The sequence below is a fragment of the Mus musculus genome, chromosome X, assembly GCF_000001635.26.
Source record: "Mus musculus strain C57BL/6J chromosome X, GRCm38.p6 C57BL/6J".
NCBI classification, from domain to species: Eukaryota; Metazoa; Chordata; class Mammalia; order Rodentia; family Muridae; genus Mus; species Mus musculus.
In genome coordinates, this window is record NC_000086.7 from 11,297,878 (window position 1) to 11,313,861 (window position 15,984).

General features: G+C 46.0%; 5 protein-coding genes across 5 annotated transcripts; all 5 read left to right on the forward strand.

The window, feature by feature from the left end:
• Positions 1 to 1,379: 1,379 nt before the first annotated feature.
• On the forward strand, positions 1,380 to 1,880 carry H2al1a (H2A histone family member L1A). The gene has a single exon (NM_001111037.1). It carries the CDS (start codon positions 1,444 to 1,446, stop codon positions 1,759 to 1,761), a length of 318 nt encoding a protein of 105 aa, NP_001104507.1. The 5' UTR covers positions 1,380 to 1,443; the 3' UTR covers positions 1,762 to 1,880.
• A 2,674-nt stretch (positions 1,881 to 4,554) lies between these two features.
• On the forward strand, positions 4,555 to 5,044 carry H2al1b (H2A histone family member L1B). The gene has a single exon (NM_001242947.1). The coding sequence runs from the start codon at positions 4,612 to 4,614 to the stop codon at positions 4,927 to 4,929; it is 318 nt and encodes a 105-aa protein (NP_001229876.1). The 5' UTR covers positions 4,555 to 4,611; the 3' UTR covers positions 4,930 to 5,044.
• A 2,733-nt stretch (positions 5,045 to 7,777) lies between these two features.
• H2al1c (H2A histone family member L1C) lies at positions 7,778 to 8,095 on the forward strand. The gene has a single exon (NM_001242949.1). It carries the CDS (start codon positions 7,778 to 7,780, stop codon positions 8,093 to 8,095), a length of 318 nt encoding a protein of 105 aa, NP_001229878.1.
• A 2,851-nt stretch (positions 8,096 to 10,946) lies between these two features.
• H2al1d (H2A histone family member L1D) lies at positions 10,947 to 11,264 on the forward strand. The gene has a single exon (NM_001242950.1). The coding sequence runs from the start codon at positions 10,947 to 10,949 to the stop codon at positions 11,262 to 11,264; it is 318 nt and encodes a 105-aa protein (NP_001229879.1).
• A 2,792-nt stretch (positions 11,265 to 14,056) lies between these two features.
• H2al1e (H2A histone family member L1E) lies at positions 14,057 to 14,550 on the forward strand. Its single transcript, NM_001025260.2, has one exon. The coding sequence runs from the start codon at positions 14,114 to 14,116 to the stop codon at positions 14,429 to 14,431; it is 318 nt and encodes a 105-aa protein (NP_001020431.1). The 5' UTR covers positions 14,057 to 14,113; the 3' UTR covers positions 14,432 to 14,550.
• The last annotated feature ends 1,434 nt before the right edge of the window (positions 14,551 to 15,984 follow it).

The window sequence follows — 15,984 nt, forward strand, 5'->3', positions numbered from 1 at the left end:
ACCAAAGCCACATGCTCCCTGAGAGGCCGAGGTAATGGGGTATATATGTCTTCTATCCCTATCTCACCCCAAATTTGACATTGACCCAGGTCCCAGTATTTGAAATATACATCCACATTAATTTTCCTGGTATATTTCTACCCTTTAGTGGGGGCAGGATATGGTAGAGAAAAAGACAGAATGGGTTGAGAGCTGAATGGTGCTCACATGACTAGACTACGACTTAAAAATAGGTGCAAGGGGTAGGCAGCTGGCCTATTGTAAGGAGTGACAAAACTAGGGGAATTTGCTCTAAATGCTTGCTTAAATTTTTACCAGAAAGTCATTTATTCAGAATAAACATTTCAGTCCTTCTATGGTCCTTTTAAATTATGATTTTAGGCTATATTTTTATTTGTGTCCATGTACACATTAAGGGACTGTGGGAGAATATTCTTTTTAAAAAACATTTATTAGATATTTTCTTCATTTACATTTCAAATGCTATCCCCAAAGCCTCCTATATCCTCCCCACCCACCCTGCTCCCTAACCCACCCACTCCTGCTTCCTGGCCCTGGCATATCCCTGTACTGGGCATATGATCTTTGCAATACCAAGGGCCTCTCCTCCCATTGATGGCCGACTAGGCCATCCTCTGCTACATATGCAGCTAGAGACACAGTTCTGGGGGTACTGGTTAGTTCATGTTGTTGTTCCTCCTATAGGGTCACAGACCCCTTTAGCTCCTTGGGTACTTACTTTCTCTAGCTCCTTCACTGGGTGCCCTGTGTTCCATCCAATAGATGACTGTGAGCATCCACTTCTGTATTTGCCAGGCACCGGCATAGTCTCACAAGAGAGAGCTATATCAGGGTCCTGTCAGCAAAATCTAGAAAAATTTCATCATATCAAGAAGAAACCATGAACACGTAGGTCTTGTCAGATTGTAAAAATCTAAGAGAAAGAGTTCCCATGAGAGGAGGATATAACCAGGTGGGCTTAGTGGCCTGCCTACAATTCCAGTTGTGGGAGGATAAAACAGAATCTCCAGAGCAAGGTGGCTAGTAAGACTATATTGGTGAGCTCTGGCTTGGATTGAGAGATCTCTCTTAGTAAATAAGATAGAAGACTGATCAAGGGTGAGTCTAGATATCAACTTCAGGCCTTTACGTGTGTGGCCACACAGGAAACAGGAGCACAGGCAAACATTCACTCACACAGTCTCACAGACACATGAAAATGAGAAAAGATAAAAAGGACATATTCAGTAAGGTGAGCTGTTTCCTAATATGGGCATTTCTGCACTGAACACCAGAGTTCAGTGGCTACCAGTGATATCATAAAGTATGATGTAACAAAGCCCTCTCAAGGATAACTTCATAGGTGGGTGAGAAGGTTGGTTATTTGGAGAGCCTCGGGCCAACAGAGAGGGCCATCTGAGCCAAAACCTCCACACAGACATCATGGCCAAGAAAATGCAAAGGCGAAGAAGACAGAAAAGAACCCGCTCCCAGAGAGGTGAGCTTCCTTTCAGCCTTGTAGATCGTTTCCTACGAGAGGAATTCCATTCCAGTCGCCTGAGCTCTTCCGCACTTTCATTCCTCACGAGTGTGCTCGAGTACTTAACATCGAACATCCTCGAACTGGCTGGTGAGGTGGCCCAGACCACTGGCAGGAAGCGCATAGCTCCAGAGGATGTACGTCTGGTGGTACAGAACAACGAACAGCTCCGCCAACTCTTCAAACCAGGTGGCACATCAGTGAATGAGGATGACAACTGATGATGCCTGGGTCTCAAGAGTCTGGAGGTTCACCGCACCTTCGGCCTCACCCTGCCCCAGTGTCCTACTAGCTGGGGGAGCAAATCAAATATGCTATTAAAGCATCTAGATCAAACCCATTGATCCTGGCTCCTTTGTTTCTTCATTTTGAGCTAGAGGTTGCTATGAACCAACTGGGAGGGTGATGGTGGGTTTGAAGCTGTCGTTAATATGGGGAACTTGATTTCCAGAGGAAATTTCTAATAGGGGCCATGTGGGCAGTGGTCTTGGTGGGAGGAGATGGTGATGTGTAAGCACTTTTGACCGGGTGGCAGTGGGAGGATTTGGCTAAGGTAAAGAGGGCAGAGAAGCTGTCCCGGTAGTCTGTGAGCCCACAAGGCCTTGGAAGGCCAGGAATTTGGCTTCAGCCTCCCAGGCACATTGGATTCCCAATGAGATGCTGCTAACTGGAGATGGGTGGATGAAGACATGGATTGTGGTTTGAAAGGTTTCCTTGGAGGTTAGGTCTCAGGTTAGAAGATAATGACTGTGGGATGGGGGAGACCATGTGTGGCATAATATTGGCATGAGGTTCAAGGGTCAGGAGCCTTCCCTCAGCACTGAGCAATGATGGTGAAACCAGAAGAGATAAGCTGGAAGAAGACCCCATGGGAAGACCAGCAGGCTCAACTAACTGGAACCCTGAGATCTCTCAGATACTGAGCCACCAACCAGACAGCATACACTAGCTGGTCCCAGGCCCCAAAACACATATAGCAGAGGACTGCCTGGTCTGGACTCAGTGAAAGAAGATGTGCCTAACCCTTGAGAGACTTGGAGCCCCAGGGAGTAGGGAGATCTAGTGGAGTGGGAACATCTACTTGGAGACAGGAGAGGAGGTATGGGATGAGGAACAGTCAGAGGGCAGTCCTAGAGGGGGATAACGACTGGACTGTAAGAAAAAGATTAAAAAATAATAAAAATATGCAAAATAGAAAATATAGGTGGTTTTCCTTTTTAATTTTTAGAATTTCTGCCTCATTACAAAAGGATTTATACAAGAATTAGTAGTTATATAGTACTATGATGCTGTGTAGATATATGCTTCTATAGTCTTTTCTTTTTTTTTTTCTTTCCTCCTCTTTCTCCTCCTCTTCCATCTCCTCTACTTCCTCTTCTTAGGTTTTGAAACAGAGTCTCTCTACACTGTCCTGACTCACTCTGTAGACCAGGCTGAACTTGAACTCACATAGTTCTGACCGCCTCTGTCTTTGAGTGCTAGAATGTGCCCTCTGTCTTAGGCACACTGGTCATCTAAATAACAGTAGTGGAGAAATGCTACTGTCTAACTGCCTTGTAATTCAAGCAGGTCGAAATAGTTACACAGTATTAACGAACTTATTTATGAACATCTTCAGTGCTGTTCTCAGAAGGGAGCTCTGGGTTTTCAGTGATAGGATACGTCATAAAATAGTGCAGGACCTGTCATCAGAGGTTGAGACTGGGTTTTAGAGAGTTTTCATGTATTATGTATAAACTCTGCCCCTAATGTTTCACAGAACATATATGGGATAACTAACACTCAGGAGCTGCTCCAACTTAGCACTGGGGCCCCTGCCTCTAAGTGTCCACATTTGGGGTGTTCACTTTTCATCATCTCCTAGGCTTATGCTGCTGCTGGCCTTTTAGACAGAACTCCTCAGAGGCTGTCCAGTCAGCTTTCACAGCAGAATCAGAAGAGTTTAGTTTCATGTCCTAGGGTACCACATTCTTTTCATGTCATCTTGACCATTCCTTGTTTCCTCTGAACAGTGGCATCTTTCTCCTCCCCTGTCTGCACATGCTCAGGCTACTTTTCTTTCTTGTTTTAAGGCATTTTTATTAGATATTTTCTTCATTTACATTTCAAATGCTATCCCCAAAGCCTCCTATATCCTCCCCACCCACCCTGCTCCCTAACCCACCCACTCCTGCTTCCTGGCCCTGGCATATCCCTGTACTGGGCATATGATCTTTGCAATACCAAGGGCCTCTCCTCCCATTGATGGCCGACTAGGCCATCCTCTGCTACATATGCAACTAGAGACACAGTTCTGGGGGTACTGGTTAGTTCATGTTGTTGTTCCTCCTATAGGGTCACAGACCCCTTTAGCTCCTTGGGTACTTACTTTCTCTAGCTCCTTCACTGGGTGCCCTGTGTTCCATCCAATAGATGACTGTGAGCATCCACTTCTGTATTTGCCAGGCACTGGCATAGTCTCACAAGAGAGAGCTATATCAGGGTCCTGTCAGCAAAATCTAGAAAAATTTCATCATATCAAGAAGAAACCATGAACACGTAGGTCTTGTCAGATTGTAAAAATCTAAGAGAAAGAGTTCCCATGAGAGGAGGATATAACCAGGTGGGCTTAGTGGCCTGCCTACAATTCCAGTTGTGGGAGGATAAAACAGAATCTCCAGAGCAAGGTGGCTAGTAAGACTATATTGGTGAGCTCTGGCTTGGATTGAGAGATCTCTCTTAGTAAATAAGATAGAAGACTGATCAAGGGTGAGTCTAGATATCAACTTCAGGCCTTTACGTGTGTGGCACACAGGAAACAGGAGCACAGGCAAACATTCACTCACACAGTCTCACACACACATGTAAATGAGAAAAGATAAAAAGGACATATTCAGTAAGGTGAGCTGTTTCCTAATATGGGCATTTCTGCACTGAACACCAGAGTTCAGTGGCTACCAGTGATATCATAATGTATGTTGTAACAAAGCCCTCTCAAGGATAACTACATAGGTGGGTGAGAAGGTTGGTTATTTGGAGAGCCTCGGGCCAACAGAGAGGGCCATCTGAGCCAAAACCTCCACACAGACATCATGGCCAAGAAAATGCAAAGGCGAAGAAGACAGAAAAGAACCCGCTCCCAGAGAGGTGAGCTTCCTCTTAGCCTTGTAGATCGTTTCCTACGAGAGGAATTCCATTCCAGTCGCCTGAGCTCTTCCGCACTTTCATTCCTCACGAGTGTGCTCGAGTACTTAACATCGAACATCCTCGAACTGGCTGGTGAGGTGGCCCAGACCACTGGCAGGAAGCGCATAGCTCCAGAGGATGTACATCTGGTGGTACAGAACAACGAACAGCTCCGCCAACTCTTCAAACCAGGTGGCACATCAGTGAATGAGGATGACAACTGATGATGCCTGGGTCTCAAGAGTCTGGAGGTTCACCGCACCTTCGGCCTCACCCTGCCCCAGTGTCCTACTAGCTGGGGGAGCAAATCAAATATGCTATTAAAGCATCTAGATCGAACCCATTGATCCTGGCTCCTTTGTTTCTTCATTTTGAGCTAGAGGTTGCTATGAACCAACTGGGAGGGTGATGGTGGGTTTGAAGCTGTCGTTAATATGGGGAACTTGATTTCCAGAGGAAATTTCTAATAGGGGCCATGTGGGCAGTGGTCTTGGTGGGAGGAGATGGTGATGTGTAAGCACTTTTGACCGGGTGGCAGTGGGAGGATTTGGCTAAGGTAAAGAGGGCAGAGAAGCTGTCCCGGTAGTCTGTGAGCCCACAAGGCCTTGGAAGGCCAGGAATTTGGCTTCAGCCTCCCAGGCACATTGGATTCCCAATGAGATGCTGCTAACTGGAGATGGGTGGATGAAGACATGGATTGTGGTTTGAAAGGTTTCCTTGGAGGTTAGGTCTCAGGTTAGAAGATAATGACTGTGGGATGGGGGAGACCATGTGTGGCATAATATTGGCATGAGGTTCAAGGGTCAGGAGCCTTCCCTCAGCACTGAGCAATGATGGTGAAACCAGAAGAGATAAGCTGGAAGAAGACCCCATGGGAAGACCAGCAGGCTCAACTAACTGGAACCCTGAGATCTCTCAGATACTGAGCCACCAACCAGACAGCATACACTAGCTGGTCCCAGGCCCCAAAACACATATAGCAGAGGACTGCCTGGTCTGGACTCAGTGAAGGAAGATGCACCTAACCCTTGAGAGACTTGGAGCCCCAGGGAGTAGGGAGATCTAGTGGAGTGGGGACATCTACTTGGAGACAGGAGAGGAGGTATGGGATGAGGAACAGCCAGAGGGCAGTCCTAGAGGGGGATAACGTCTGGACTGTAAGAAAAAGATTAAAAAATAATAAAAATATGCAAAATAGAAAATATAGGTGGTTTTCCTTTTTAATTTTTAGAATTTCTGCCTCATTACAAAAGGATTTATACAAGAATTAGTAGTTATATAGTACTATGATGCTGTGTAGATATATGCTTCTATAGTCTTTTCTTTTTTTTTTCTTTCCCCATTTCTCCTCCTCTTCCTTCTCCTCTACTTCCTCTTCTTAGGTTTTGAAACAGAGTCTCTCTACACTGTCCTGACTCACTCTGTAGACCAGGCTGAACTTGAACTCACATAGTTCTGACCGCCTCTGTCTTTGAGTGCTAGAATGTGCCCTCTGTCTTAGGCACACTGGTCATCTAGATAACAGTAGTGGAGAAATGCTACTGTCTAACTGCCTTGTAATTCAAGCAGGTCGAAATAGTTACACAGTATTAACGAAATTATTTATGAACATCTTCAGTGCTGTTCTCAGAAGGGAGCTCTGGGTTTTCAGTGATAGGATACGTCATAAAATAGTGCAGGACCTGTCATCAGAGGTTGAGACTGGGTTTTAGAGAGTTTTCATGTATTATGTATAAACTCTGCCCCTAATGTTTCACAGAACATATATGGGATAACTAACACTCAGGAGCTGCTCCAACTTAGCACTGGGGCCCCTGCCTCTAAGTGTCCACATTTGGGGTGTTCACTTTTCATCAGCTCCTAGGCTTATGCCGCTGCTGGCCTTTTAGACAGAACTTCTCAGAGGCTGTCCAGTCAGCTTTCACAGCAGAATCAGAAGAGTTTAGTTTCATGTCCTAGGGTACCACATTCTTTTCATGTCATCTTGACCATTCCTTGTTTCCTCTGAACAGTGGCATCTTTCTCCTCCCCTGTCTGCACATGCTCAGGCTACTTTTCTTTCTTGTTTTAAGGCATTTTTATTAGATATTTTCTTCATTTACATTTCAAATGCTATCCCCAAAGCCTCCTATATCCTCCCCACCCACCCTGCTCCCTAACCCACCCACTCCTGCTTCCTGGCCCTGGCATATCCCTGTACTGGGCATATGATCTTTGCAATACCAAGGGCCTCTCCTCCCATTGATGGCCGACTAGGCCATCCTCTGCTACATATGCAACTAGAGACACAGTTCTGGGGGTACTGGTTAGTTCATGTTGTTGTTCCTCCTATAGGGTCACAGACCCCTTTAGCTCCTTGGGTACTTACTTTCTCTAGCTCCTTCACTGGGTGCCCTGTGTTCCATCCAATAGATGACTGTGAGCATCCACTTCTGTATTTGCCAGGCACTGGCATAGTCTCACAAGAGAGAGCTATATCAGGGTCCTGTCAGCAAAATCTAGAAAAATTTCATCATATCAAGAAGAAACCATGAACACGTAGGTCTTGTCAGATTGTAAAAATCTAAGAGAAAGAGTTCCCATGAGAGGAGGATATAACCAGGTGGGCTTAGTGGCCTGCCTACAATTCCAGTTGTGGGAGGATAAAACAGAATCTCCAGAGCAAGGTGGCTAGTAAGACTATATTGGTGAGCTCTGGCTTGGATTGAGAGATCTCTCTTAGTAAATAAGATAGAAGACTGATCAAGGGTGAGTCTAGATATCAACTTCAGGCCTTTACGTGTGTGGCCACACAGGACACAGGAGCACAGGCAAACATTCACTCACACAGTCTCACACACACATGTAAATGAGAAAAGATAAAAAGGACATATTCAGTAAGGTGAGCTGTTTCCTAATATGGGCATTTCTGCACTGAACACCAGAGTTCAGTGGCTACCAGTGATATCATAATGTATGTTGTAACAAAGCCCTCTCAAGGATAACTACATAGGTGGGTGAGAAGGTTGGTTATTTGGAAAGCCTCGGGCCAACAGAGAGGGCCATCTGAGCCAAAACCTCCACACAGACATCATGGCCAAGAAAATGCAAAGGCGAAGAAGACAGAAAAGAACCCGCTCCCAGAGAGGTGAGCTTCCTTTCAGCCTTGTAGATCGTTTCCTACGAGAGGAATTCCATTCCAGTCGCCTGAGCTCTTCCGCACTTTCATTCCTCACGAGTGTGCTCGAGTACTTAACATCGAACATCCTCGAACTGGCTGGTGAGGTGGCCCAGACCACTGGCAGGAAGCGCATAGCTCCAGAGGATGTACGTCTGGTGGTACAGAACAACGAACAGCTCCGCCAACTCTTCAAACCAGGTGGCACATCAGTGAATGAGGATGACAACTGATGATGCCTGGGTCTCAAGAGTCTGGAGGTTCACCGCACCTTCGGCCTCACCCTGCCCCAGTGTCCTACTAGCTGGGGGAGCAAATCAAATATGCTATTAAAGCATCTAGATCGAACCCATTGATCCTGGCTCCTTTGTTTCTTCATTTTGAGCTAGAGGTTGCTATGAACCAACTGGGAGGGTGATGGTGGGTTTGAAGCTGTCGTTAATATGGGGAACTTGATTTCCAGAGGAAATTTCTAATAGGGGCCATGTGGGCAGTGGTCTTGGTGGGAGGAGATGGTGATGTGTAAGCACTTTTGACCGGGTGGCAGTGGGAGGATTTGGCTAAGGTAAAGAGGGCAGAGAAGCTGTCCCGGTAGTCTGTGAGCCCACAAGGCCTTGGAAGGCCAGGAATTTGGCTTCACCCTCCCAGGCACATTGGATTCCCAATGAGATGCTGCTAACTGGAGATGGGTGGATGAAGACATGGATTGTGGTTTGAAAGGTTTCCTTGGAGGTTAGGTCTCAGGTTAGAAGATAATGACTGTGGGATGGGGGAGACCATGTGTGGCATAATATTGGCATGAGGTTCAAGGGTCAGGAGCCTTCCCTCAGCACTGAGCAATGATGGTGAAACCAGAAGAGATAAGCTGGAAGAAGACCCCATGGGAAGACCAGCAGGCTCAACTAACTGGAACCCTGAGATCTCTCAGATACTGAGCCACCAACCAGACAGCATACACTAGCTGGTCCCAGGCCCCAAAACACATATAGCAGAGGACTGCCTGGTCTGGACTCAGTGAAAGAAGATGTGCCTAACCCTTGAGAGACTTGGAGCCCCAGGGAGTAGGGAGATCTAGTGGAGTGGGGACATCTACTTGGAGACAGGAGAGGAGGTATGGGATGAGGAACAGCCAGAGGGCAGTCCTAGAGGGGGATAACGTCTGGACTGTAAGAAAAAGATTAAAAAATAATAAAAATATGCAAAATAGAAAATATAGGTGGTTTTCCTTTTTAAATTTTAGAATTTCTGCCTCATTACAAAAGGATTTATACAAGAATTAGTAGTTATATAGTACTATGATGCTGTGTAGGTATATGCTTCTATAGTCTTTTCTTTTTTTTTTTCTTTCCTCCTCTTTCTCCTCCTCTTCCATCTCCTCTACTTCCTCTTCTTAGGTTTTGAAACAGAGTCTCTCTACACTGTCCTGACTCACTCTGTAGACCAGGCTGAACTTGAACTCACATAGTTCTGACCGCCTCTGTCTTTGAGTGCTAGAATGTGCCCTCTGTCTTAGGCACACTGGTCATCTAAATAACAGTAGTGGAGAAATGCTACTGTCTAACTGCCTTGTAATTCAAGCAGGTCGAAATAGATACACAGTATTAACGAACTTATTTATGAACATCTTCAGTGCTGTTCTCAGAAGGGAGCTCTGGGTTTTCAGTGATAGGATACGTCATAAAATAGTGCAGGACCTTTCATCAGAGGTTGAGACTGGGTTTTAGAGAGTTTTCATGTATTATGTATAAACTCTGCCCCTAATGTTTCACAGAACATATATGGGATAACTAACACTCAGGAGCTGCTCCAACTTAGCACTGGGGCCCCTGCCTCTAAGTGTCCACATTTGGGGTGTTCACTTTTCATCAGCTCCTAGGCTTATGCCGCTGCTGGCCTTTTAGACAGAACTCCTCAGAGGCTGTCCAGTCAGCTTTCACAGCAGAATCAGAAGAGTTTAGTTTCATGTCCTAGGGTACCACATTCTTTTCATGTCATCTTGACCATTCCTTGTTTCCTCTGAACAGTGGCATCTTTCTCCTCCCCTGTCTGCACATGCTCAGGCTACTTTTCTTTCTTGTTTTAAGGCATTTTTATTAGATATTTTCTTCATTTACATTTCAAATGCTATCCCCAAAGCCTCCTATATCCTCCCCACCCACCCTGCTCCCTAACCCACCCACTCCTGCTTCCTGGCCCTGGCATATCCCTGTACTGGGCATATGATCTTTGCAATACCAAGGGCCTCTCCTCCCATTGATGGCCGACTAGGCCATCCTCTGCTACATATGCAACTAGAGACACAGTTCTGGGGGTACTGGTTAGTTCATGTTGTTGTTCCTCCTATAGGGTCACAGACCCCTTTAGCTCCTTGGGTACTTACTTTCTCTAGCTCCTTCACTGGGTGCCCTGTGTTCCATCCAATAGATGACTGTGAGCATCCACTTCTGTATTTGCCAGGCACTGGCATAGTCTCACAAGAGAGAGCTATATCAGGGTCCTGTCAGCAAAATCTGGAAAAATTTCATCATATCAAGAAGAAACCATGAACACGTAGGTCTTGTCAGATTGTAAAAATCTAAGAGAAAGAGTTCCCATGAGAGGAGGATATAACCAGGTGGGCTTAGTGGCCTGCCTACAATTCCAGTTGTGGGAGGATAAAACAGAATCTCCAGAGCAAGGTGGCTAGTAAGACTATATTGGTGAGCTCTGGCTTGGATTGAGAGATCTCTCTTAGTAAATAAGATAGAAGACTGATCAAGGGTGAGTCTAGATATCAACTTCAGGCCTTTACGTGTGTGGCCACACAGGAAACAGGAGCACAGGCAAACATTCACTCACACAGTCTCACAGACACATGAAAATGAGAAAAGATAAAAAGGACATATTCAGTAAGGTGAGCTGTTTCCTAATATGGGCATTTCTGCACTGAACACCAGAGTTCAGTGGCTACCAGTGATATCATAATGTATGTTGTAACAAAGCCCTCTCAAGGATAACTACATAGGTGGGTGAGAAGGTTGGTTATTTGGAGAGCCTCGGGCCAACAGAGAGGGCCATCTGAGCCAAAACCTCCACACAGACATCATGGCCAAGAAAATGCAAAGGCGAAGAAGACAGAAAAGAACCCGCTCCCAGAGAGGTGAGCTTCCTTTCAGCCTTGTAGATCGTTTCCTACGAGAGGAATTCCATTCCAGTCGCCTGAGCTCTTCCGCACTTTCATTCCTCACGAGTGTGCTCGAGTACTTAACATCGAACATCCTCGAACTGGCTGGTGAGGTGGCCCAGACCACTGGCAGGAAGCGCATAGCTCCAGAGGATGTACGTCTGGTGGTACAGAACAACGAACAGCTCCGCCAACTCTTCAAACCAGGTGGCACATCAGTGAATGAGGATGACAACTGATGATGCCTGGGTCTCAAGAGTCTGGAGGTTCACCGCACCTTCGGCCTCACCCTGCCCCAGTGTCCTACTAGCTGGGGGAGCAAATCAAATATGCTATTAAAGCATCTAGATCGAACCCATTGATCCTGGCTCCTTTGTTTCTTCATTTTGAGCTAGAGGTTGCTATGAACCAACTGGGAGGGTGATGGTGGGTTTGAAGCTGTCGTTAATATGGGGAACTTGATTTCCAGAGGAAATTTCTAATAGGGGCCATGTGGGCAGTGGTCTTGGTGGGAGGAGATGGTGATGTGTAAGCACTTTTGACCGGGTGGCAGTGGGAGGATTTGGCTAAGGTAAAGAGGGCAGAGAAGCTGTCCCGGTAGTCTGTGAGCCCACAAGGCCTTGGAAGGCCAGGAATTTGGCTTCAGCCTCCCAGGCACATTGGATTCCCAATGAGATGCTGCTAACTGGAGATGGGTGGATGAAGACATGGATTGTGGTTTGAAAGGTTTCCTTGGAGGTTAGGTCTCAGGTTAGAAGATAATGACTGTGGGATGGGGGAGACCATGTGTGGCATAATATTGGCATGAGGTTCAAGGGTCAGGAGCCTTCCCTCAGCACTGAGCAATGATGGTGAAACCAGAAGAGATAAGCTGGAAGAAGACCCCATGGGAAGACCAGCAGGCTCAACTAACTGGAACCCTGAGATCTCTCAGATACTGAGCCACCAACCAGACAGCATACACTAGCTGGTCCCAGGCCCCAAAACACATATAGCAGAGGACTGCCTGGTCTGGACTCAGTGAAGGAAGATGCACCTAACCCTTGAGAGACTTGGAGCCCCAGGGAGTAGGGAGATCTAGTGGAGTGGGGACATCTACTTGGAGACAGGAGAGGAGGTATGGGATGAGGAACAGCCAGAGGGCAGTCCTAGAGGGGGATAACGTCTGGACTGTAAGAAAAAGATTAAAAAATAATAAAAATATGCAAAATAGAAAATATAGGTGGTTTTCCTTTTTAATTTTTAGAATTTCTGCCTCATTACAAAAGGATTTATACAAGAATTAGTAGTTATATAGTACTATGATGCTGTGTAGATATATGCTTCTATAGTCTTTTCTTTTTTTTTCTTTCCTCCTCTTTCTCCTCCTCTTCCTTCTCCTCTACTTCCTCTTCTTAGGTTTTGAAACAGAGTCTCTCTACACTGTCCTGACTCACTCCATAGACCAGGCTGACCTTGAACTCACAGAGTTCTGACCGCCTCTGTCTTTGAGTGCTAGAATGTGCCCTCTGTCTTAGGCACACTGGTCATCTAAATAACAGTAGTGGAGAAATGCTACTGTCTAACTGCCTTGTAATTCAAGCAGGTCGAAATAGATACACAGTATTAACGAACTTATTTATGAACATCTTCAGTGCTGTTCTCAGAAGGGAGCTCTGGGTTTTCAGTGATAGGATACGTCATAAAATAGTGCAGGACCTGTCATCAGAGGTTGAGACTGGGTTTTAGAGAGTTTTCATGTATTAAGTATAAACTCTGCCCCTAATGTTTCACAGAACATATATGGGATAACTAACACTCAGGAGCTGCTCCAACTTACCACTGGGGCCCCTGCCTCTAAGTGTCCACATTTGGGGTGTTCACTTTTCATCAGCTCCTAGGCTTATGCCACTGCTGGCCTTTTAGACAGAACTTCTCAGAGGCTGTCCAGTCAGCTTTCACAGCAGAATCAGAAGAGTTTAGTTTCATGTCCTAGGGTACCACATTCTTTTCATGTCATCTTGACCATTCCTTGTTTCCTCTGAACAGTGGCATCTTTCTCCTCCCCTGTCTGCACATGCTCAGGCTACTTTTCTTTCTTGTTTTAAGGCATTTTTATTAGATATTTTCTTCATTTACATTTCAAATGCTATCCCCAAAGCCTCCTATATCCTCCCCACCCACCCTGCTCCCTAACCCACCCACTCCTGCTTCCTGGCCCTGGCATATCCCTGTACTGGGCATATGATCTTTGCAATACCAAGGGCCTCTCCTCCCATTGATGGCCGACTAGGCCATCCTCTGCTACATATGCAACTAGAGACACAGTTCTGGGGGTACTGGTTAGTTCATGTTGTTGTTCCTCCTATAGGGTCACAGACCCCTTTAGCTCCTTGGGTACTTACTTTCTCTAGCTCCTTCACTGGGTGCCCTGTGTTCCATCCAATAGATGACTGTGAGCATCCACTTCTGTATTTGCCAGGCACTGGCATAGTCTCACAAGAGAGAGCTATATCAGGGTCCTGTCAGCAAAATCTAGAAAAATTTCATCATATCAAGAAGAAACCATGAACACGTAGGTCTTGTCAGATTGTAAAAATCTAAGAGAAAGAGTTCCCATGAGAGGAGGATATAACCAGGTGGGCTTAGTGGCCTGCCTACAATTCCAGTTGTGGGAGGATAAAACAGAATCTCCAGAGCAAGGTGGCTAGTAAGACTATATTGGTGAGCTCTGGCTTGGATTGAGAGATCTCTCTTAGTAAATAAGATAGAAGACTGATCAAGGGTGAGTCTAGATATCAACTTCAGGCCTTTACGTGTGTGGCCACACAGGACACAGGAGCACAGGCAAACATTCACTCACACAGTCTCACACACACATGTAAATGAGAAAAGATAAAAAGGACATATTCAGTAAGGTGAGCTGTTTCCTAATATGGGCATTTCTGCACTGAACACCAGAGTTCAGTGGCTACCAGTGATATCATAATGTATGTTGTAACAAAGCCCTCTCAAGGATAACTACATAGGTGGGTGAGAAGGTTGGTTATTTGGAGAGCCTCGGGCCAACAGAGAGGGCCATCTGAGCCAAAACCTCCACACAGACATCATGGCCAAGAAAATGCAAAGGCGAAGAAGACAGAAAAGAACCCGCTCCCAGAGAGGTGAGCTTCCTCTTAGCCTTGTAGATCGTTTCCTACGAGAGGAATTCCATTCCAGTCGCCTGAGCTCTTCCGCACTTTCATTCCTCACGAGTGTGCTCGAGTACTTAACATCGAACATCCTCGAACTGGCTGGTGAGGTGGCCCAGACCACTGGCAGGAAGCGCATAGCTCCAGAGGATGTACGTCTGGTGGTACAGAACAACGAACAGCTCCGCCAACTCTTCAAACCAGGTGGCACATCAGTGAATGAGGATGACAACTGATGATGCCTGGGTCTCAAGAGTCTGGAGGTTCACCGCACCTTCGGCCTCACCCTGCCCCAGTGTCCTACTAGCTGGGGGAGCAAATCAAATATGCTATTAAAGCATCTAGATCGAACCCATTGATCCTGGCTCCTTTGTTTCTTCATTTTGAGCTAGAGGTTGCTATGAACCAACTGGGAGGGTGATGGTGGGTTTGAAGCTGTCGTTAATATGGGGAACTTGATTTCCAGAGGAAATTTCTAATAGGGGCCATGTGGGCAGTGGTCTTGGTGGGAGGAGATGGTGATGTGTAAGCACTTTTGACCGGGTGGCAGTGGGAGGATTTGGCTAAGGTAAAGAGGGCAGAGAAGCTGTCCCGGTAGTCTGTGAGCCCACAAGGCCTTGGAAGGCCAGGAATTTGGCTTCACCCTCCCAGGCACATTGGATTCCCAATGAGATGCTGCTAACTGGAGATGGGTGGATGAAGACATGGATTGTGGTTTGAAAGGTTTCCTTGGAGGTTAGGTCTCAGGTTAGAAGATAATGACTGTGGGATGGGGGAGACCATGTGTGGCATAATATTGGCATGAGGTTCAAGGGTCAGGAGCCTTCCCTCAGCACTGAGCAATGATGGTGAAACCAGAAGAGATAAGCTGGAAGAAGACCCCATGGGAAGACCAGCAGGCTCAACTAACTGGAACCCTGAGATCTCTCAGATACTGAGCCACCAACCAGACAGCATACACTAGCTGGTCCCAGGCCCCAAAACACATATAGCAGAGGACTGCCTGGTCTGGACTCAGTGAAAGAAGATGTGCCTAACCCTTGAGAGACTTGGAGCCCCAGGGAGTAGGGAGATCTAGTGGAGTGGGAACATCTACTTGGAGACAGGAGAGGAGGTATGGGATGAGGAACAGTCAGAGGGCAGTCCTAGAGGGGGATAACGACTGGACTGTAAGAAAAAGATTAAAAAATAATAAAAATATGCAAAATAGAAAATATAGGTGGTTTTCCTTTTTAATTTTTAGAATTTCTGCCTCATTACAAAAGGATTTATACAAGAATTAGTAGTTATATAGTACTATGATGCTGTGTAGATATATGCTTCTATAGTCTTTTCTTTTTTTTTCTTTCCTCCTCTTTCTCCTCCTCTTCCTTCTCCTCTACTTCCTCTTCTTAGGTTTTGAAAAAGAGTCTCTCTACACTGTCCTGACTCACTCTGTAGACCAGGCTGACCTTGAACTCACATAGTTCTGACCGCCTCTGTCTTTGAGTGCTAGAATGTGCCCTCTGTCTTAGGCACACTGGTCACCTAAATAACAGTAGTGGAGAAATGCTACTGTCTAACTGCCTTGTAATTCAAGCAGGTCGAAATAGTTACACAGTATTAACGAACTTATTTATGAACATCTTCAGTGCTGTTCTCAGAAGGGAGCTCTGGGTTTTCAGTGATAGGATACGTCATAAAATAATGCAGGACCTGTCATCAGAGGTTGAGACTGGGTTTTAGAGAGTTTTCATGTATTATGTATAAACTCTGCCCCTAATGTTTCACAGAACATATATGGGATAAC

Bases quoted from the DNA above. Each gene is read 5' to 3' on its own strand.
- H2al1e (NM_001025260.2), top strand. From the start codon at position 14,114: ATGGCCAAGAAAATGCAAAGGCGAAGAAGACAGAAAAGAACCCGCTCC.
- H2al1a (NM_001111037.1), top strand. From the start codon at position 1,444: ATGGCCAAGAAAATGCAAAGGCGAAGAAGACAGAAAAGAACCCGCTCC.
- H2al1b (NM_001242947.1), top strand. From the start codon at position 4,612: ATGGCCAAGAAAATGCAAAGGCGAAGAAGACAGAAAAGAACCCGCTCC.
- H2al1d (NM_001242950.1), top strand. From the start codon at position 10,947: ATGGCCAAGAAAATGCAAAGGCGAAGAAGACAGAAAAGAACCCGCTCC.
- H2al1c (NM_001242949.1), top strand. From the start codon at position 7,778: ATGGCCAAGAAAATGCAAAGGCGAAGAAGACAGAAAAGAACCCGCTCC.